At 68.1% G+C, this 21,754-nt stretch overlaps 1 protein-coding gene across 1 annotated transcript; it reads left to right on the forward strand.

The window, feature by feature from the left end:
• Positions 1-962: 962 nt before the first annotated feature.
• LOC310888476 (low-density lipoprotein receptor-like) lies at positions 963-15,359 on the forward strand. Its single transcript, XM_083815201.1, is given in 20 exon segments — positions 963-1,147; positions 3,097-3,219; positions 4,337-4,459; positions 4,551-4,562; positions 4,565-4,807; positions 4,810-4,920; positions 5,020-5,145; positions 5,242-5,364; positions 5,453-5,575; positions 5,663-5,788; positions 7,786-7,957; positions 8,624-8,851; positions 11,357-11,475; positions 12,024-12,163; positions 12,271-12,412; positions 12,769-12,912; positions 13,081-13,227; positions 13,956-14,030; positions 14,430-14,587; positions 15,187-15,359. Coding segments are annotated over 20 exon segments (2,523 nt in total). The 5' UTR covers positions 963-1,095; the 3' UTR covers positions 15,223-15,359.
• Positions 15,360-21,754: the final 6,395 nt, after the last annotated feature.

Genomic DNA, 21,754 nt, shown 5'->3' on the forward strand with positions numbered 1-21,754 from the left:
GGGGGCGGGTTACACTCTTTTGGGGGAGGATTTACCCTTTTTAGGGGTACTTGCACCCCCTTTGGGGGAGGACTTACTACTTCGGGGGAGGGATTTACCCCCCTTTGGGGGAGAATTTACCCTCTTTAGGGGGATTTAGCGCCTTTGGGAAAGGATTTACCCCCCCTCTGGGGGAAGACTTACCCCCCTTTGGGGAGGGATTTGCCCTCTTTAGGGGGATTTACCCCCCCCTTTAGGGGGAGGATTTCTCCTCCTTTAGGGGAGACTTACCCCCTTCCGGGGAGGACTTTGCCCCTTTAAGGGGTTTTACCCCCTTTGGGGGGAGGATTTACCCCACCTGGGGGGATTTACTCCCTTTGTGGGGCTCCTGCTGGGTGTGGGGCTGGCTTCCAGCATAGCTTTATCTCAAGGGGGGGGGTGCAAAGCACCCCAAAAGGGGACGGAAACATCCCAAAAAGGGACAAAACCACCCCATAAAGGGATGAAAACTTCCTAAAAGGAGATGAAAACACACCAAAAGGGAACGAAAACACCACAAAAGGGAAGTAAACACCCCAAAAAGAGATAAAAACACCTCAAAAGTGGCCAAAACCACCCCAAAATCGTGTGCTGCGGGCGGTGGCGGCGGTGGGCGGGCAGCGGTTCATTGAGCGGCGCCGGGGGGGGAATCCGGCCGCCGAGCGTGGAAAAGGGAAGGGGGCCGGGGGGGACCCCGGTGGGGGGTCGGGGACGGGGCTCTGTCCGTGTCCGTCTGTCCGTATCCACCCGTGTCCGTCCGTATCCTTCCGCGTCCGTCTGTCCGTACCCGTGTCCGTCCGTCTGTCCGCGGAGGCCGGGCGGGGGAAGAGTTAAGGCGCCGATGTCACATCGTGCGGTCGGGCGCTCCTCCTCCTCGCATGATGTGGAGCAGTTTTGAAAATCACCCCATGCTCAAACCCCTCCCCTGCGCCAGGGCGAGAGCGAAGGGCGGCAGCGCACGGCCCCGGCCGGCATCGTCGGCATCACCGTCGCCGCCGTCGTCGGTGTCGTCGTCGTCCGGGGGCTCCCGTCGTGCCCGGTGCCTCGCGGCGAGGCCGCAGCGTGGCGGGCGGCAGCATGGCATGCGCGTGGGCGCTGCTCGGTGGCGCGCTGCTGGTGATGCTCGCAGGTAAGGGGCTTCGCCGGGCGGGGACCGAGGTGCCGGGGCGCGGTGGTGGCCGGTGCCGGGGTGCGGTGGTGGCCGGTGCCGGTGGTGCCCGGTGCCGGCGGTGCCAGGGCACGGTGGTAGCTGGTGCCGGTGGTGCCGGGACATGGTGGTGCCCGGTGGCGGTGGTGGTCCCGGGGCACGGTGGTGCTGGGGTGCGGTGGTGGCCGGTGCCGGTGGTGCCCGGTGCTGGTGGTGCCCAGTGCCGACGGTGCCAGGGCACGGTGGTAGCCGGTGCCGGTGGTGCCGGGACATGGTGGTGCCCGGTGGCGGTGGTGGTCCCGGGGCACGGTGGTGCTGGGGTGCGGTGGTAGCTGGTGCCGGGGCGCGGTGGTGGCCGGTGGTGGCGGTGGCCGGTGCCGGTGGTGCCAGGACATGGCGGTACCCGGTGCCGGTGGTGCCCGGTGCCATTGGTGCCCGGTGGTGGTGGTGGTGCCGGGACGCGGTGGTGCCCGGTGCCGGCTCCACCGGTGGTGGGAGACGAGGGGAGGCTTTGGGGGGGGTTAAGGGGGGGCTTGGGTGAGGCTGGCGTGGGGCTGGGGGGGGTCCCCGGGGACTTGGGGAGCGCTGAGGGGGTGCTGAGGGGCTCCCCGGGGCATTTAGGGGCTCCCCGGGGTGCTGGGGGGATCCTGGGGGTGCCGGTGGGGGTCCCGGGATGCTGTGGGAGGTCCCTGGGGGTGCTGGGGGGGGGGTCTCAAGGTGCTGGGGGGGTCCTGGGAGTGCTGGGGGGGGGGCCCGAGAGTCTGAGGGGGGGTCCCGGGGTGCTGGGGGGGGAACCTGGGGGTGCTTAGGAGGGTCCTGGGGTGCTGGGGGGGGGTCTCGGGGTTTTGGGGAGGGGTCCCCGGGGCACTGAGGGGCTCCCCGGGGGGCTCGGGGGGGGTCCCAGCCCCTCCCCCCCCCGCGTTCTCGGGGGGCTTTGGGCACCGGGGCCGGGGGGGGACAGCAGGGGGGAGGGGGGGGGGTCCCCACCACCGCCCTCATGGCCGCCGCCATGACTGAGGGCAGGGGGCGCGGTGGGCGTGGCGAGGGCGGCTCTGCCCCGCCCCTCTCCGCCCCGGCCCAATCCCCTTGCGTGGCACCGCCCCCCGAGGCGTGTCCCGCGCTTCCTATTGGCCCGGGGGCCAACTGGCCACCGCGGCGGCGGCCAATGGCAGCGCGGCGGGGCGAGGGCTGGGGGCGGCCGCGGGGACCCCGGGACCCCCGGAGGGGCTGAGGGGGGGCCCAAAGGGGCCGAAAGGGGCCTGAAAAGGGCCTAAAAAGGGCTCAGAGGGGGCTGAAAGGGTCCCAAGGGGCGGCCTCGTGCCCCAGCAGTCCCCAAGCAAAGTCCAAAGTCCCCCAAACCGTCTCCCAAGTCTCGCTTGTGTCTCAAATCGTGGGTTTAGCCCCAAAATGGGCCCGGGGATCCCAAAATGGGGCTGGGGGGGGCCCAAAGTGGAACTGGGGAGGTCTCAAGATGGGGCTGGGAGTCTCAAAATGGGGCTGGGAGTCTCAAAATGGGGCTGGAAGTCTCAAAACGGGTCCGGGGGGTCTCAAAATGGGTCTGGGGGGTCCCAAAATGGGACTGGGGGGACCCAAAATGGGACTGGGGGGACCCAAAATGGGACTGAGGGTTCCAAGATGGGGCTAGGGGGGGCCCAGAATGGGGCTGGGGGTCCCAGAATGGCGCTGGGGGGTCCCAAAATGGAGCTGGGGGTCTCAAAATGGGGCTGGGGGCCCAAAATGGATCTGGGAGGGGTCCCAAAATGGAGCTGGGGGTCTCAAAATGGGGCTGGGGGTCCCAGAATGGCCCTGGGAGTTCCAAGATGGGGCTGGCGGGTCCCAAATGGAGCTGGGGGTCTCAAAATGGGGCTGGGGGCCCCAAAATGGGGCTGGGGGCCGGTGCCGGTGCCGCCGCTCAGCGCCCGGTGCCGCAGGGGCCGAGCCGTGCAGCCACGGCCAGTTCCGGTGCGGGGACGGCGCCTGCATCTCCGCCAAGTGGGTGTGCGACGGCAGCGCCGAGTGCCGGGACGGCTCCGACGAGACGCCCGCGACCTGCCGTGAGTGCCGCGACCGCCGCGTGCCGCGCGGGGCCGTGCCGTGCAGCAGCCCTGGGCCATGCACCGTACGGTGCTGCTGTGCTGCGCGGTGCTGTGCAGTTCCATGCCCTACGGTGCTGTGCCGTGCCATGCCAGACTCTGCCTTGCTGTGCCATACCACGCTGTGCCGTGCTGTGCTGTGCCATGTTGTGCCGTACCATGCCAGACTCTGCCATGCTGTGCCATAATGTGCTGTGCTGTGCCGTGCTGTGCCATACCATGTATACCTTGCCATGCCGTCTTCTCCTTCTCCTTCTCCTTCTCCTTCTCCTTCTCCTTCTCCACCTTCTTTCTTTTTTCCTCCTCTCTCTTCTCTTCTCTTCTCTTCTCTTCTCTTCTCTTCTCTTCTCTTCTCTTCTCTTCTCTTCTCTTCTCTTCTCTCTTCTCTTCTCTTCTCTTCTCTTCTTCTTCTCTTCTCTTCTCTTCTCTTCTCTCTCTCCTCTCTCTCCTCTCCTCTCCTCTCCTCTCCTCTCCTCTCCTCTCTCTCTCTCCTCTCCTCTCCTCTCCTCTCCTCTCCTCTCCTCCTCCTCTCCTCTCCTCTCCTCTCCTCTCCTCTCCTCTCCTCTCCTCTCCTCTCCTCTCCTCTCCTCTCCTCTCCTCTCCTCTCCTCTCCTCTCCTCTTTCTTTCCAACTTTTATAGTTCTTTCTCCTCTTCATTCTCTTCTCTTTCTCTCTCCTCCTCCTTCTCTTTCTTCTCTCTCCTTCTTTCTTCTTCTCCTTTTCTTTTTTTTCTTCTCTTCTCCCAATTCTCCTTCTGTCTCCTCCTTCTCTCTTTTTTTTCTTTTTCTCTTCTCTCTCTCCTCCTTTCCTATTTTCCCTCTCTCTCTTCTCCCTCCTGCTTCTCTCCGCTAGCTTTTTCTCCTCTTTCTCCTCTTCCCCTTTCTCTCCTCCTCCTCCCCCCCACGCCGTGCAGCACCACGCTGCGTTGCGCCGTGCTGGGCCCCCCCTCAGCTCCCCTCTCCCTGCACCATCCCTCGCCGCCCCGGTTCCCCCACGTCCCTGCCCGGTTCCCCCACGTCCCCACGCGGTGCCCCCCGCCCGGTGCCCCCCCTCCGGTGCCAGCCCCCGTCTCCCCCAGGCTCCCTGCCCTGCGCCCCGTCCGAGTTCAGCTGCGGCGGCCGCCTGAGCCGCTGCGTCCCCGCGTCCTGGCGCTGCAACGGGCACGAGGACTGCGAGAATGGCTCCGACGAGCGGGACTGCCGTGAGTGCCGGGCTTGGGGGGGGGGGGGGGGGGGGACTCGGGGACCCCTCGCACCCCCCCCCCGATGCCAACTCTGGGGTCCCCTCGGCAGCCCCCCGGTCCTGCGCCCCGACCAGCTGCGCTGCGGCGACGGGGGCTGCGTGGCGCTCGCCTTCGCCTGCGACGGGGAGCGGGACTGCGAGGACGGGGCGGACGAGGCCGGGTGCCCCCCGGCCGCCACCTGCGACCCCCACGACTTCGCCTGCAACGACTCGAGCTGCGTGGCCGCCTTATGGCGCTGCGACGGCGACGCCGACTGCCCCGACGGCTCCGACGAGTGGCCCTCGGTCTGCGGCCCCCGGCCCCCGCCGCCACCTGCCCCCCGCTGCAGGTGCCCTGCGGCAGCGGCGAGTGCATCCACCGGCGCTGGCGCTGCGACGGCAGCCCCGACTGCCGCGACGGCTCCGACGAGGACGGCTGCGGTAGGCTGCGCCCCACGGGGGGTCCCAGGATGGGTCTGGGGGGTGGGGGGGCTCAGCGAGCGCCCCTGACCCCCAATGCCCCCCCCCCCACGCACACAGCCCCCGCTGCCACGTGCCGTCCCGACCAGTTCCAGTGCGGCGACGGGCGCTGCGTGCCGGGCACGCGGCAGTGCGACGGCGAGCACGACTGCGCCGACGGCTCCGACGAGGACGGCTGCCACAACGGTGCGTGGCGGCCACGGGGGGGTGGGGTGGGGGGGGGACACACACGCACGTGGCAGGCGCTGATGGCCCCGTGTCCTCCCCCCCGTCCCCCCCCAGTGACCGCCTGCGATGGCCCCCACCAGTTCAAGTGCCGCTCGGGCGAGTGCATCCCCCTGCAGCGCGTCTGCGACCAGCTCCGCGACTGCCGGGACTGGTCGGATGAACCCATCAAGGAGTGCGGTGCGGACGGGACCCCCCCCCCCCCCCCACCTCTCACCCCCACCGGGGTTGATTGATTGATCGATTGATTGATTTCCTCCATTTCCAGGCGTCAACGAGTGCCTGCTCGGCGGCGGGGGCTGCTCCCACGTCTGCAGGGACCTGCCGATGGGCTACGAGTGCCTCTGCCCCGACGGCTTCCGCCTGGGCCCCGACGGGAAGCGCTGCGAAGGTGGGCGCCCCCTGAGCCCCCCCCGAGCCCCCCCGAGCCCAAAACCACCCCCCTGACCCCCCACCCCCCACCCCGGTCTCCCCGCAGACGTCGACGAGTGCCAGGACCCGCAGACGTGCGGGCAGCGCTGCCGCAACCTGCCGGGCAGCTACAAGTGCGAGTGCGAGCAGGGCTACCGCATGGAGCCCGCCGGGAACGCCTGCCGCGCCGTGGGTGGGTGCACGGCCCCCCCCCCGATCTCCCCCTTTGCACCCCGCTTTCCCCCTCCCCCATTTCCCCCCTGTTTATCCCAGTTTCCCCCAATTTATCCCCCACATTTCCCTCAGCTTATCGCCATTTCCCCCCCAGTTTATCCCCATTTCCCCCCAAATCCCCCCCTTTCCCCCAGTTTCCCCCCATATCCCCCCATTTACCCCCAAATCCCCCTCATTTATCCCCATTTCCCCACATTTCCCTCCAAATCCTCCCCCATTCCCCCCAGTTTATCCCCATTTCCCCTAATTTATCCCCATTTCCCCCCAGTTTATCCCCATTTCCCCCAAATCCCCCCTTTCCCCCAGTTTCCCCCCATATCCCCCCATTTACCCCCAAATCCCCCTCATTTATCCCCATTTCCCCCCATTTCCCTCCAAATCCTCCCCCATTTCTCTGCAGTTTATCCCCATTTCCCCCAATTTATCCCCCCATTTCCCCCATTTCCCCCAATTTTCCCCCATATCCCCCCAGTTTATCCCCATTTCCCCCAATCTATCCCCCCATTTACCCCCAAATCCCCCCCATTTATCCCCATTTCCCTCCAAATCCCCCCTATTCCCCCTAGTTTATCCCCATTTCCCCCTAATTTATCCCCATATCCCCCCAGTTTATCCCCACTTCCCCCAATCTATCCCCCTATTTCCCTCCAAATCCCCCCATTCCCCCCAGTTTATCCCCATTTCCCCCAATTTATCCACCCATTTACCCCCAAATCCCCCATTTACCCCAAATCTCCCCCATATCCCCCCAGTTATCCCCATTTCCACCCAGTCTATCCCCATTTCCCCCAAATCCCCTCCATTTCCCCCTAAATCCCCCCCCATTTCCCCCAAATCCCCCCCATTCCCCCAGTTTATCCCCATTTCCCCTAATTTATCCCCATTTCCCCCAATTTATTCCCCCATTTCCCCCAAATCCCCCCATTTATCCCCATTTCCCCCCATTTCCCTCCAAATCCCCTCCCATTCCACCCAATTTCTCCCCCATTTCCCCCCCAATTTATCCCCATCCCCCCCGTATCCCCCCATTTCTCCCAGTTTATCCCCATTTCTCCAATTTATCCCCCCATTTCCCCCCATTTCCCCCCAGTTTATCCCCACTTCCCCCGATCTATTCCCCCGTTCCCTCCAAATTCCCCCTATTCCCCCCAGTTTATCCCCATTTCCCCCCATTTCCCCCAATTATCCCCCCATTTCCCCCCAATCCCCCCATTTCCCCATTCCCCTCCATTTCCCCCCAAATCTCCCCCATATCCCCCAGTTTATCCCCATTTCCACCCAGTCTATCCCCATTTCCCCCAAATCCCCCCCATTTCCCCCTAAATCCCCCCATTCCCCCAGTTTATCCCCATTTCCCCTAATTTATCCCATTTCCCCCAATTTATTCCCCCTTTTCCCCCCAAATCCCCCCCATTTCCTTCCAAATCCCCCCATTTCCCCCATTCCCCTCCATTTCCCCCAAATCTCCCCCATATCCCCCCAGTTTATCCCCATTTCCACCCAGTCTATCCCCATTTCCCCCAAATCTCCCCCATTTCCCCCTAAATCCCCCCCATTTCCCCAAATCCTCCCCATTTATCCCCATTTCCCCCCATTTCCCTCCAAATCCCCTCCCATTCCACCCAATTTATCCCCCCATTTCCCCCCAAATCCCCCCCATTTCCCCCCAAAACCCCCCCATTTCCCCCAAATCCCCCCATTTCCCCCAAATCCCCCCCATTCCCCCAGTTTATCCCCATTTCCCCTAATTTATCCCATTTCCCCCAATTAATTCCCCCATTTCTCTCCAAATCCCCTCCCATTCCACCCAATTTATCCCCCCATTTCCCCCCAAATCCCCCCCATTTCCCCCCAAATCCCCCCCATTTCCCCCCAAATCCCCCCCAAACCCCCCCATTCTCCCCCCCCCCCCGGACTCGTGCTGGGGTCCCCCCGCTGAGCCCCCGGTGCCCGCAGCCCCCGCGGCCGCGCTGCTCTTCACCACGCGCCACGAGGTGCGGCGCCTGGCCCTGGACCGCAGCAACTACACGCGGCTGCTGGGGCGCCTCAAGCACGCCGTGGCGCTGGACGTGGACGTCGCCGCCGACACCATCTACTGGTCCGACCTCTCCCAGCGCAAGATCTACCGGTGAGGGGCACCCCGAAACCCCCCCGGGACCCCCAAAACCAGCCCCGGGGCCTCAAAAGCCCAGCTGCGACATGAAAACCCTGCTGGGACCCCAAAAACCCTGCTGGGACTCCAAAAGTACCCCCAGAGAACCCCGAAAACCTCACCGGGACCCCTAAAATCCCCACCAGGACCCCCAAAACCCCACCAAGACCTCCAAAGCCCCTCCAGGACCCCAAAAACCCCACCAGGGCCCCCAAAGCTCCCCAGGACACCCCCCCACCCAGACCCTAAAAGCCCCATTGGGGGCCATAGAAACCCCATGGGCCCCCAAAACCCTGCCAGGACCCCCCAAACCTCACTGGGACCCCAACCTCCCCCCCAGGACCCCAAAATCCTGCTGGGCCCCCAAAATCCTGCCAGGACCCCCCAAACCTCACTGGGACCCCAAAACCCTCCCTCCCAGGACCCCAAAAACCCCATGGGCCCCCAAAACCCTGCCAGGACCCCCCAAACCTCACTGGGACCCCAACCCCCCCCGCCAGGACCCCAAAACCCCATGGGTCCCCAAAACCCTGCCGGGACCCCATACCTCCCTGGAGACCCCCCACCCCCTGGGGACCCCGAAACCCCTCAAACCACCCCCCCGCCCCCCCGAATCCATCCCGAACCCACCGCGTCCCGCAGGGCCCCGGCAGCCGGGCTGGCCGACGGCAGCGCCCCCGCCACCGTGATCGGGGCCGGGCTGCGGGCGCCCGACGGGCTGGCGCTGGACTGGGTGCACCGCAACCTCTACTGGACCGACTCGCAGCTGGGCGCCGTGGCCGTGGCCGACAGCAGCGGCGCGCGCCGCAGGACCCTGGTGCGGGAGCCGGGCGCCAAGCCCCGCGCCATCGCGGTCGACCCGCTGCACGGGTACGGGGACGGGGGTGTAGGGGTGTGGGGGTGTGGGGATGGGGGATGTGGGGACGGGGGGACAAGGGGAGGGGGATTTGGGGACAGGGGGATTTGGGGACATGGGGACAGGGACAGGGGGATTTGGGGACATGGGGATGTGGGGACAGGGACATGGGGACAGGGGGATATGGGGACATGGGGGTATGGGGATGTGGGGATGTGGGGACATGGGGACAGGAGGACATGGGGATATGGGGACGGGGACGGGGATTTGGGGACAGGGATATGGGGATAGGGGGATGTGGGGACAAGGGGATATGGGGACATGGAGGTATGGGGATATGGGGGTTTGGGGACAAGGGGTTATGGGGACATGGGGATATGGGGACATGGGGGTATTGGGATGTGGGGACAGGGGGACATGGGGATATGGGGACATGGGGATATGGGGGTTTGGGGACAAGGGGATATGGGGTTATGGGGTCAGGGATATGGGGACATGGGGATATGGGGGTATGGGGACAGGGACAGGGGGACATGGGGTATGGGGATATGGGGACAGGGACAGGGACACATGGGGACAGGGGGACATGGGGACGGGGACAGGGGGATGTGGGGACAAGGGGATATGGGGACATGGGGGTATGGGGATGTGGGGACATGGGGACAGGAGGACATGGGGATATGGGGACGGGGACAGGGATATGGGGGCATGGGGATGTGGGGATAGGGGGATATGGGGATATGGGGGTGTGGGGACAGGGGGATATGGGGACATGAGGGTATGGGGATGTGGGGACATGGGGGTATGGGGATGTGGGGATATGGGGACAGGGACATGGGGATACGGGGACGTGGACGGGGATTTGGGGACAGGGATATAGGGACATGGGGATGTGGGGATAGGGTGATGTGGGGACAAGGGGATATGGGGGTATGGGGACAGGGGGATATGGGGACATGGGGGTATGGGGATGTGGGGATATGGGGACAGGGATAGGGGGACATGGGGATATGGGGGTATGGGGACAGGGACAGGGACACATGGGGACAGGGGGATATGGGGACATGGGGGTATGGGGATGTGGGGATGTGGGGACATGGGGACAGGAGGACATGGGGATATGGGGACGGGGACAGGGATATGGGGACAAGGGGATGTGGGGATAGGGGGATATGGGGACAAGGGGATATGGGGATATGGGGATATGGGGTTATGGGGGTTTGGGGACAAGGGGATATGGGGATATGGGGACAGGGGGATATGGGGACATGGGGGTATGGGGATGTGGGGACAGGGGGATATGGGGATGTGGGGGTATGGGGATGTGGGGATATGGGGACAGGGGGATATGGGGACAGGGACAGGGGGACATGGGGATATGGGGACGGGGACAGGGATATGGGGACATGGGGATGTGGGGATAGGGGGATGTGGGGACATGGGGATATGGGGGTTTGGGGACAAGGGGATATGGGGTTATGGGGTCAGGGATATGGGGACATGGGGATATGGGGGCGTGGGGACAGGGACAGGGGGACGGGGGGACATGGGGATATGGGGACGGGGACAGGGATTTGGGGACAGGGATATGGGGACATGGGGATGTGGGGATATGGGGATATGGGGATATGGGGGTGTGGGGACAGGGGGATATGGGGACATGAGGGTATGGGGATGTGGGGACATGGGGGTATGGGGATGTGGGGATATGGGGACAGGGACATGGGAATACGGGGACGGGGACAGGGGGATTTGGGGACAGGGATATAGGGACATGGGGATGTGGGGATAGGGTGATGTGGGGACAAGGGGATATGGGGGTATGGGGACAGGGGGATATGGGGACATGGGGGTATGGGGACAGGGATAGGGGGACATGGGGATATGGGGGTTTGTGGACAAGGGGATATGGGGTTATGGGGACAGGGTGATATGGGGACATGGGGGTATGGGGATGTGGGGACAGGGGGACAGGAGGACATGGGGATATGGGGACGGGGACAGGGATATGGGGACAAGGGGATGTGGGGATAGGGGGATGTGGGGACAAGGGGATATGGGGATATGGGGACATGGGGTTATGGGGGTTTGGGGACAAGGGGATATGGGGTTATGGGGTCAGGGATATGGGGACAAGGGGATATGGGGCTATGGGGACAGGGGGATATGGGGACATGAGGGTATGGGGATGTGGGGATATGGGGACAGGGATAGGGGGACATGGGGACATGGGGACAGGGGGACATGGGGATATGGGGACGGGGACAGGGATATGGGGGCATGGGGATGTGGGGATATGGGGACACAGGAATATGGGGACATGGGGATCTGGGGGGGACACGGGGACATTGGGGGATGTGGGGGGTCATGGAGGGACATTGGGACACAGATCACAGAATCATTTAGGTTGGAAGAGACCTCTGGGGACATGGGGGGCACCAGGGGATGCGGGGACGCGGGGATGCGGCTCTGCTGGCCCCCGTGGGGCAGGCAGTGACTGGGACTGGCTCCGTCCCCAGTTTCATGTACTGGACCGACTGGGGCAGCACGGCCAAGATCGCCAAGAGCGGCCTCAACGGCGCCGACCACTACGCGCTGGTGACGGAGGGCATCGAGTGGCCCAACGGGATCACGCTGGGTGAGCGGCGCTGCGCCCCCGGCCCCGGCCCTGTCCCCAGGCTCCATCCACGCCCCGCTCTCTGCCCCTCTCCGTGTCCCCATGCGGGTCCCTGTCCCCATCTCCGTCCCCATCTGGGTCCCGGTCCCTGTCCCCATCCATGTCCCCATCCATGTCCCCATCCGTGTCCCCATACGCGTCCTGGTCCCCTACTGGTCCCAGTGCCAGTCCCAGTCCCTCGCCCATCCCCATTCTGGTCCCTGTCCCCACCCATCCCCATCCCCATGTGTCCCCATCCCCACGTTTCCCCGTCCCTGTCCCTATCCATCCCCATCCCTCCGTGTCCCCATCCCCATCCCCACGTGTCCCCGTCCCTGTCCCCACCCATCCCCGTCCCTGCGTGTCCCCGTCCCCGTCCCCACCCATCCCCGTCCCCACGTGTCCCCATCCCCGTCCCCACGTGTCCCCATCCCCACGTGTCCCCGTCCCTGCGTGTCCCCATCCCCGTCCCCACGTGTCCCCAACCCCGCGGGTCCCCTCCGCGGTGCCGCGGCTGACGCCGGCCGCAGACCTCCCCTCGCAGCGCCTCTACTGGGTGGACTCGCGGCTCCACGCGCTCTCCAGCGTCGACGTGGACGGGGGCCAGCGCCGCACGGTGCTGGTGGACCCCCAGGCGCTCGCCCACCCCTTCGCCGTCACCGTCTTCGAGGTGAGCCCGGCCCCGCGGCGGCCGCGTCCCCCCCCCCCCCCTCCCCACACACCCCCTGTGCCCCCCCCCCCCCCCCCCCGGCGCGTGCCAACGCCGTGCGCCCGCAGGACGCGGTGTTCTGGACCGACGTCCTCAACGAGGCCATCTTCAGCGCCAACCGCCTGACGGGCGCCGACGTGCGCCGCGTGGCCGAGGGGCTCTTCTCGCCCGAGGACCTGGTCCTGCAGCACGCCCTCAAGCAGCCCCCAGGTACCCGCGACCCCCCCCCCGTCCCCCCCCCGTCCTTCCGTCCCCCTGTCCGGGTGCCCTTGTCCCCTCCGTACCCCGTCCCTCCGTCCCTGTGTCCTTCCATCGCTCCGTCCCCGTGTCCCTCCTGTCCCTGTCCCTATCCCATCCTTGTCTCCATCCCATCCCGTCCCTGTCCCCTTCCCCTCCTGTCCCCGTCCCCATCCCGTCCTTGTCCTCGTCCCTGTCCCTGTTCCTGTCCCTGTCCCCATCCCGTCCCTGTCCCCTTCCCCTCCTGTCCCCGTCCCCATCCCATCCTTGTCCTTATCCCTGTCCCCGTCCCTGTCCCCGTCCCCTCCCATCTCACCTCTGCCCCCCAGGTGAGAACTGGTGCGCGCGGGACAACGGGGGCTGCGGGTACCTCTGCCTGCCCGCGCCCCACATCAGCCCCCACAGCCCCCGCTACACCTGCGCCTGCGCCGACGGCCAGAGCCTGGCGCCCGACGGCCGCAGCTGCCTGACAGGTACCCCGGGACCCCCCCGGGACCCCCCCGGGACCCCCTTGGAACCCTCCCGGGACCCCCCTGGGACCCCCCAGAACCCTCCCGGGACCCCCCCGGGAACCCCCGGAACCCTCCCGGGACCCCCCTGGGACCCCGGTCCCGCTCACCCTCTTCTTCCCCCCGCCCCAGACCCTTCAGCCCCAACCCCGACGGCTGCAGCCCCCGGCCCCACCACGGCCTCGCCGCGGCCCCCGGTGCTCAGCGGGGCCCCCCCAGGCCCCAGCACCGCCGGGAACGGCACCGCCGGGAATGGCGCCACTGGGAACGGCACCACAGGTACCGGCCCCACATCCCAGCCCCACATCCCTGCCCCACACATCCCTGCCCCACACATCCCTGCCCCACACATCCCAGCCCCACATATCCCAGCCCCACACATCCCGGCCCCACATATCCCAGCCCCACACATCCCTGCCCCACACATCCCAGCCCCACACATCCCTGCCCCACACATCCCAGCCCCACATCCCAGCCCCACATATCCCAGCCCCACACATCCCAGCCCCACATATCCCAGCCCCACACATCCCGGCCCCACATATCCCAGCCCCACACATCCCTGCCCCACACATCCCTGCCCCACACATCCCAGCCCCACATCCCTGCCCCACACATCCCAGCCCCACATCCCAGCCCCACATCCCAGCCCCACATCCCAGCCCCACACATCCTGCCCCACACATCCCAGCCCCACACATCCCTGCCCCACACATCCCTGCCCCACACATCCCAGCCCCACATCCCTGCCCCACACATCCCAGCCCCACATCCCTGCCCCACACATCCCTGCCCCACACATCCCTGCCCCACACATCCCAGCCCCACATCCCTGCCCCACACATCCCAGCCCCACATCCCTGCCCCACACATCCCAGCCCCACACATCCCAGCCCCACATCCCTGCCCCACACATCCCAGCCCCACATCCCAGCCCCACATCCCAGCCCCACATCCCTGCCCCACACATCCCTGCCCCCCTGACGGCCGCCCCTCCCCTTTGCCAGCTCTCAGCGGTGACGCCGTGGGGAGCATGGGGCCAAGGACGGGACCCACGGCGCTGGCGGTCGTCCTGCCCCTGGGTAGGTTTGGGGGGGGGGGACACAGCATGGGGGGGGGGGGTCCTGGGATTGGGGGGGGTCCTGGGGTGTGGGGGTCTCAGCATGGGGGGGTCCCGGCATGGGGGGATTTGGGATGGGGGGGCCTTGCCCATCCCAAAATGGGCTGGGGGGCCCAGAACTGAGGTGGGGGGGGGGGAAGGACTGGGGGGGGCCCAGCACTGGGGGGTCCCACAACTGGGTTGGGGGGGTCCCAGAACTGGGGGGGCCCAGCATTGGGGGGGGTCCCAGCATTGTCGGGGGGATCCCAACCGGGGGGTTCCTGGGATTGGGGCTTCTTTGCTGGGGGTCCTGGCGTTGCAGCGGGTTCCTGGGGGGGGGGGGGGGGCCAGCCCTGATGCCCCCCCCCCCAACCCCCCCCAGTGCTCCTCATCCTCGCGGCCTTTGGCGCCCGCCTGCTGTGGAGGACGTGGCGGCTGCGCAGCACCAACAGCATCAACTTCGACAACCCCGTGTACCAGAAGACCACCGAGGACGAGGAGCCCCCCGGGCGCGGGCAGGGCGGCTACAGCTACCCCGCGGTGAGCCGGGGGGGCTGGGGCGGTTGGGGGGGGGGGCTGGGGTATGTAGGGGGGGGCTGGGGCATGGGGGGGGGGGCTGGGGTATGGGGAGGGGGTCTCAGGGATGGGGAGAGGGGTCTGGGGCATGGGATTTGGGGCACGGGGAGGGGGGCTGGGGTATGGGGGGGGTCTCGGGGATGGGGAGGGGGTATGGGGGCATGGGATTTGGGGCATGGGGAGGGGGGCTGGGGTATGGGGGGGGTCTCGGGGATGGGGAGGGGGTCTGGGGGCATGGGGAGGGGGTCTGGGGTATGGGGAGGGGTCTGGGGGCACGGGGAGGGGGTCTTAGGGATGGGGAGGGGGTCTGGGGGTATGGGAAGGGGGGGTCTGGGGCATGGAAGGGGGGGTTGGGGCATAGGGAGAGGGTCTCAGGGATGGGGGGGGGTCTGGGGCATGGGGAGAGGGTCTGGGGGCACGGGGAGGGGGTCTTGGGGATGGGGAGGGGGCCTGGGGCAAGGGATTTGGGGCACAGGGAGGGGTTCTGGGGTACAGGGAGGGGGTCTCGGGCACGGGCCTTGCCCCCCCCCTCCCACCCCCCCCCCACTGACGCCCCCCCGCAGCGCCAGGCCGTCAGCCTGGAGGACGACGCGGCCTGAGGGCGCCGGGGAGCGGCCGGATCCTGCCCACGGCGAGGTCGGCGGCGTGGGGAGGGGGCCCCGCGGCCCCCCCCGAGCCCCCAGCACCCCCCGACACCGGGGTGGCAGCGAGCGGAGACCCAGCACGGCCCAGCACGGCCCAGTACGGCCCAGCACGGCCCAGTACGGCCCAGTACAGCCCAGTATGGCCCAGCGCGTCCCGGCACGGCCGCCTCGCTCGCGCGCCCCTGGGAACTGGAGCCCGGCGCCGGCGCCCCCGCGCCCGCACTGGTTTTTGTGCCTAAACTGTGAGAAATCCACCCAAAACGTGGCCTTCCTCCGCGGGGGGGGGCCCTGCCCCACGGGGACCCCCCCCCAGCTGGGGGCCGGGACCCCCCCGGCCCCCCCCCCGGCGCCGTGTCTGGCACACGGCAATACACCCCCCTATTTATTTCTTACCTCGCCTCCCGCCTCGTCCTTCCCCCCCCCCCAGACCCCTCCCGGACCCTCCCCAAATTAAGGGGGGGGGGCAGCGCTGTTATGTGGGGGGGGCTTTATTGAGGGGGGGTGGGTGGGCGTGTGGGGGGGGGGTCCTGCGTGTCGAGCACACGTGTGCCGCAGGCGTGACACACGCGTGTGCACGGGATGTCGGACGTGTGTGTGTAGGGGGGGGGTGTCCTGGGGGGGGGGGCCTCACCCGCGCTGGGGGGGCGCCGGGGGGGGCCCCTCCTCGGCCTCGTGGTACTCACTGTCGGGGCTCTCCCCGTCCGAGCTCGACGAGCTCCAGCCTGGCCTGGGGGTCGGGGGGGTGGTGTCAGGTATGGGACCCCCCCGAGACCCCCCCGCCATTGCCCCACATCCCCCCCATCACCCCATAGCCCCCCCCATTGCCCCATACCCCCCCCATATTACCCCCCCTATTGCCCCATACCCCCCCCCTCACCCCCCAAGCCGCCCCCAGCCCCACAACAGCCCCCATCACCCCCCCCCCCAAAATCCCCCCCCAATTACCCCATAACCCCCCCCAGCCCCCCCCTACCTGCCGCCGCCCCCCCCGCGGGGCTCTCCGGAGCCTTCCTCCCCCTCCTCATCGCCCCCAGCCGCCGCCTCTGCAGTACAAAGGGGGGGGGTGAGCGGTGCCAGGACCCCCCCCCAGCGTCCCCGTGCCCCCCCCCACCGTGTCCCCTCACTCACCTGAGGCCGGGGGGGTCCCGGGGGGGTTCCGCTGGGCCAGGCGCCGCCGAGCCTCCTGCAGCTCGCCCAGCGCCCGCCGCAGTTGCCCCTCCAGCACCGCCACGCGCCCCGCCAGCCCCCCCGGCCCCCCCGGGACCCCCGGCTCCGGCACCCCCACGGCCACGCTGCGGCGCCGCGGCCCCTCCGTGCCCACCCCCACCGAGCGGCGGCCGGGGCCGGGGGGGCCGGTGGGGCCGGGGCCCCTACTGGTACCGGTAGCGGGGGCTGCGCTGGAACTGGTGGGGCTGGGGCCCGTGGTGATGGTGAAACTGGTGGCGCTGGTGGTGAAACTGGTGGCGCTGGTGGTGAAACTGGTGGGGCTGGTGGTGAAACTGGTGATGCTGGTGGTGAAACTGGTGGCGCTGGTGGTGAAACTGGTGGCGCTGGTGCCCGTACTGGTGGCAGGACCGGTGCTCGTACCGAAACTGGTGGTGCTGGTGCTCAAACTGGTACCGGTACTGGTGCCCATATCGGTACCGGTAATTGTGCTGGAACTGGTGCTGCTGGTGCCAATGCTGGTGCCCATCCCAGTACCGGTACCGGTGCCTGTGCGGGAACTGGTGATGCTGGTGCCCAAACTGGTGCTGCCGGGGCCCATAGCCATACTGGTATTGGTACTGGGGCCCATTCTGGTAGCGGTATCGGTGCCCACGCTGAAACTGGTGCTGCTGGTGCCCATACTGGTACCGGTACGGGTGCCCGTGCTGAAACTGGTGGTGATACCGGTGCCTATGCCGGAACTGGTGCTGCTGGTGCCCATACCAGTACCGGTACTGGTGCCTGGGCTGGAACTGGTGATGTCGGTGCCCAAACTGGTGCTTATGCCGGAACTGGTGCTGCCGGTGCCCATACCGGTACCGGTACTGGTGCCTGTGCTGAAACTGGTGGTGATACTGGTGCCTATGCCGGGACTGGTGCTGCCGGTGCCCGTACCGGTACCGGTACTGGTGCCCGTGCTGAAACTGGTGATGCCGGTGCCCAAACCAGTACTGGTACTGGTGCCTGTGCTGAAACTGGTGGTGATACCAGTGCCTATGCTGGAACTGGTGATGCCGGTGCCCATACCAGTACCGGTACTGGTGCCCGTGCTGAAACTGGTGGTGATACTGGTGCCTATGCCGGGACTGGTGCTGCCGGTGCCCGTACCGGTACCGGTACCGATGCCGGCGCTGGTGCTGCCGGTGCCCGTGCCGACGCCGACGCCGGTGCCCGTCCCGGTGCCAGCGCTGACCCCGTCCTCACCGGCGCCGTCCCCGCCGTCGCCCTGGGGGTCGCCCCCCGGCTCGGTGCCGCCGGCGGTGCCGCAGGAGCAGGGCAGGCGCAGCCCCCGGGGCGCCGGAGCCGGGCCAGCAGCAGCCGCTTCTCGTCCTGCAGCCGCTCGAGGCGACGCCGCAGCTCCGGCAGCGCCCGCGCCTGCTCCTCCAGCTCCCGCAGCCGCCGCAGCGCCGCCGCCATCTGCTCCCGCACCAGCCGCAGCGGCGCGGCCCCGGCGAGCCCCCCGCCCAGGGCACCGCCGCCGCCTTCCTCCCGGCCTCCTCCTCCTCCTCCTCCTCCTCGTCGGCCTCCAGGCGCCGCCGAGCCCCCCGCAGCGTCCGCTCCACGCGGGGGTCGCGGGCGCAGAGGGACTCCGGCCGAGGCGGCCCAGGAGGCGCGGGAGGGCCGGCGCCCCCCCGGCACGCGGCGCAGCGTCAGCCCCTTCTCGATGGCCTCCACGTACTTGAGGAAGTCGAGGTCCAGGCGGTAGCCGTACGGCGTCTCCAGGGAGTACGGGGCCGAGCCGGGGGCGCCGGGGGACGGGGGCGCTTGGCCTGCGGGGCGGGAGGGGGCAAGGGGGTGGCGGCGGAGATGCTGGGCCCGGGGTGGGGGGTGGGGGGGGGCTCCAAAGGCATCGCTATGGGGGCCCCCATCCCCTTGGGGACCCCAAACGTACAATTACGGGACCCCATCCTCTGGGGGACCCCAAACCCACTGCTATGGGGGACCCCATCCCCTTGGGGACCCCAAACCTACAATTATGGGGCACCATCTTTTGGGGGACCCCATCCCCACCTCCCGGGGGACCCCAATCCCATTGCTATGGGGGCCCCCATCCCCTTGGGGCCCCCAAACCCATCGCTACAGGACACCATCCTCTGGGGGACCCCATCCCCACCTCCCGGGGGACCCCAAAGCCATCGCTATGGGACAGCCCCGTTCCCTACATGGCCCCATCCCCTAAGGGACCCTACCCCTAAGGGACCCCACCCCCATCGCTGTGGGACACCCCAGTTCCCTATGGGACCACCACCCCCTACAGGACCCCATTTCCTACCAGACCCAATCCTCTGTGGGGACCCCCCCCATCCCCTATGGGACCCCCCCCCAGCCCCTATAGGACCCCCATCCCCATGGGACCCCCAGACCCCTCCCCATTCCCTACACTGGCCTAGGACCCCCTCCCCCACCCCCTAAGGCACCCCAGGGACCCCCTGACCCCCATCCCCTCCAGGGCCCAGGCACCTTGGACCCCAAAGACCCCCCCCCCATCCCCTCTGGGACCCCCTCCCCACCCCGAGCAGCACCCAGGACCCCCCCCCCCGCCCAGAACCCCCCCCCCCCAGCCCCTCTGGGACCCCAGCCCCCCCCCTCCAGCAGCCCCCAGGACTCTGCCCTGGCCCCCAGCCCCCCCAGAGACCCCTCCCGCCCCCCGGGACCCCAGAGACCCCCCCGGGACCCCCCCCCCGCACCCACCTGGGAAGGCCACGTCCACGCGCAGCACCTGGGCCATGGCGGCGCCGTCACCTGCGGACGGGGACGGGGTCGGGGACGTGTGGGGGGCACGGGGGGGGGGGGGCCCAGCCTCGCAGCCCCCCCCCCCCAGCAGCTCTGGGGGCTCGGAGGGGTCGTGGGCACCCCACCGACCCCCCCCGACCCCCCCAGCCCACGCCCCCCAACCCCTGTCCGGCCCCGGGAAGTGTGTGTGGGGGGGGTCCCGGGGGGGCCGCTGGGCCGGGCGCCCGCCTTCCCCCTCCGGCGCCTCCTCGGCCGCACATGGAAGCAATTAGGGGCGCGGCGGCGCTCCGGATCCGGCGAGGCCCCACAGCGAGAGGGGGACGGGGCCGCGCCCCATGGCTGCCAGTGGGACCTGGCACCCCATAGCGCCATCGCCCCATAGAGCCTCCGCCCCATAGAGCCACCGCCCTACAGCCTACAGCTTCATCACCCCACAGCCCTATAGCTCCGTCACCCCACAGCCCTATAGCTCCGTCACCCCACAGCCCTATAGCTCCGTCACCCCATAGCCCTACAGCTCCGTCACCCCATAGCCCTATAGTTCCATTACCCCACAGCCCTATAGCTCTGCCACCCCATAGCCCTATAGCTCCGTCACCCCACAGCCCTATAGCTCCGTCATCCCATAGCCCTATAGCTCTGTCACCCCGCAGCCCCCCAGCTCCCTTGCCCACAGTTCGCTCGCCCCACAAGCCCTATGGCTCCACCGGCCCCCCACAGCTCCATAGCGCCGCCGCCCCACAACTCCGCCACCCCATAGCTCCATCGCCCCATAGCGCCCTCGCCTCGCCCTATAGCTCCCTCGCCCCCCAACTCCCTCATCCCCCAGCCCCACCGCCCCATAGATCCATCGCCCCACAGCCCCCAGCTCCACCACCCCACTGCCCCCCCATAGCTCCGTCACCCCACAGCCCCCCACCCCATAGCTCCATCACCCCCCAGCCTCACCGCCCCATAACTCCATTGCTGCACTGCTCCGTCGCCCCACATCGCCGCCCCACGGCCCCATCGCCCCATAACCCCACATTGCCACCCCATATCTCCATCACCCCATGGATCCCCTGCCCCATAACGACACCGCCCCATAGCGCCATCACCCCATAGCCCCACCACCCCACAGCTACACCGCCCCATAGCGCCATCACCCCACATCGCTGCCCCATAGCTCCATCACCTTACAGATCCTGACCCATAACTCCATCGCCCCATAGACCCACCACCCCCTAGCCCCACATCACCGTCCCACGGCCCCATCACCCCATAGCTCCCCTGCCCCATAACCACATCATCCCATAGCCCCATCACCCCACACCGCCGCCCCATAGCCCCATCACCCCACAGCTCCACCGCCCCGCAGCTACATCGCCCCGTAGATCCACCGCCCCATAGCCCCACATCGCCGCCCCACAGCTCATTTACCCCATAGCTCCTCTGCCCCATAACCGCATCCCCCCACAGCCCCGTCGCCCCACATCGCCGCCCCATAGCTCCATCACCCCATAGCCCCTTGCCCCATAGCTCCATCGCCCCACAGCTCCGTCACCCTATAGATCCCCCGCCCCATAACTCCATCGCCCCATAGAGCCCCCGCCCCATAACCCCCCCGCCCCATAGCTCCATGCCCCATAGCCCCCCGCCCCATAGCTCCACCGCCCCACAGCTCCATCGCCCCATAGAGCCCCCGCCCCATAACTCCATCCCCCCATAGCCCCTGCCCCATAGAGCCCCCCGCCCCATAACCCCCCCGCCCCATAGCTCCCCCTCCCCATAACCCCCCGCCCCATAGCTCCCCCACCCCACAGCCCCCCCGCCCCCCAGCCCCCCCAGCCCCATCGCCCCCCCCCCCCCCCCCCCCCCCCCCCGGTACCGACCCGCGGCCGCCGCCGCTCCGGAGCCTCCCGCGCCGCCGCCACCGCCCAGCGCCGGCCCCGCCCCTCCCCCTCTGACCACGCCCCCAGCCCCTCCCCCCACACTGACCCCGCCCCTCCCCCCTTGACCACGCCCCCTCCCGCCTTAGCCCCGCCCCCATCTCCCCCCCACCGCCCTGGCCGCGTGCCACCCGCCCCAGCTAAGCCCCGCCCCCTTCCGCCGTGGCCACGCCCCCCTTTTGGCGTTAGGCCCCGCCCCTCCGTTCTGGCCACGCCCCTTTTGGCGGTAGGCCCCGCCCCCTCCGTTCTGGCCACGCCCCCTTTTGGCGGTAGGCCCCGCCCTCCGTTCTGGCCCCGCCCCCTTTTGGCGTTAGGCCCCGTCCCTCCGTTCTGGCCCCGCCCCCTTTTGGCGCTAGGCCCCGCCCCCTCCGTTCTGGCCACGCCCCCTTTTGGCGGTAGGCCCCGCCTCCGTTCTGGCCCCGTCCCCTTTTGGCGTTAGGCCACGCCCCTCCGTTCTGGCCACGCCCCCTTTTGGCGTTAGGCTCCGCTCCCTCCGTTCTGGCCCCGCCCCCTTTTGACGTTAGGCCCCGCCCCCTCCGTTCTGGCCCCGCCCCCTCGTTGCGGCCCCGCCCCCCCCGTGCCGGTGCCGTTGGAGCCCCCATGGGCGGGGGGCGGCCGCG

Source organism: Anser anser (genome assembly GCF_964211835.1).
Source record: "Anser anser genome assembly, chromosome: 35".
In the NCBI taxonomy this organism is placed as follows: domain Eukaryota; kingdom Metazoa; phylum Chordata; class Aves; order Anseriformes; family Anatidae; genus Anser; species Anser anser.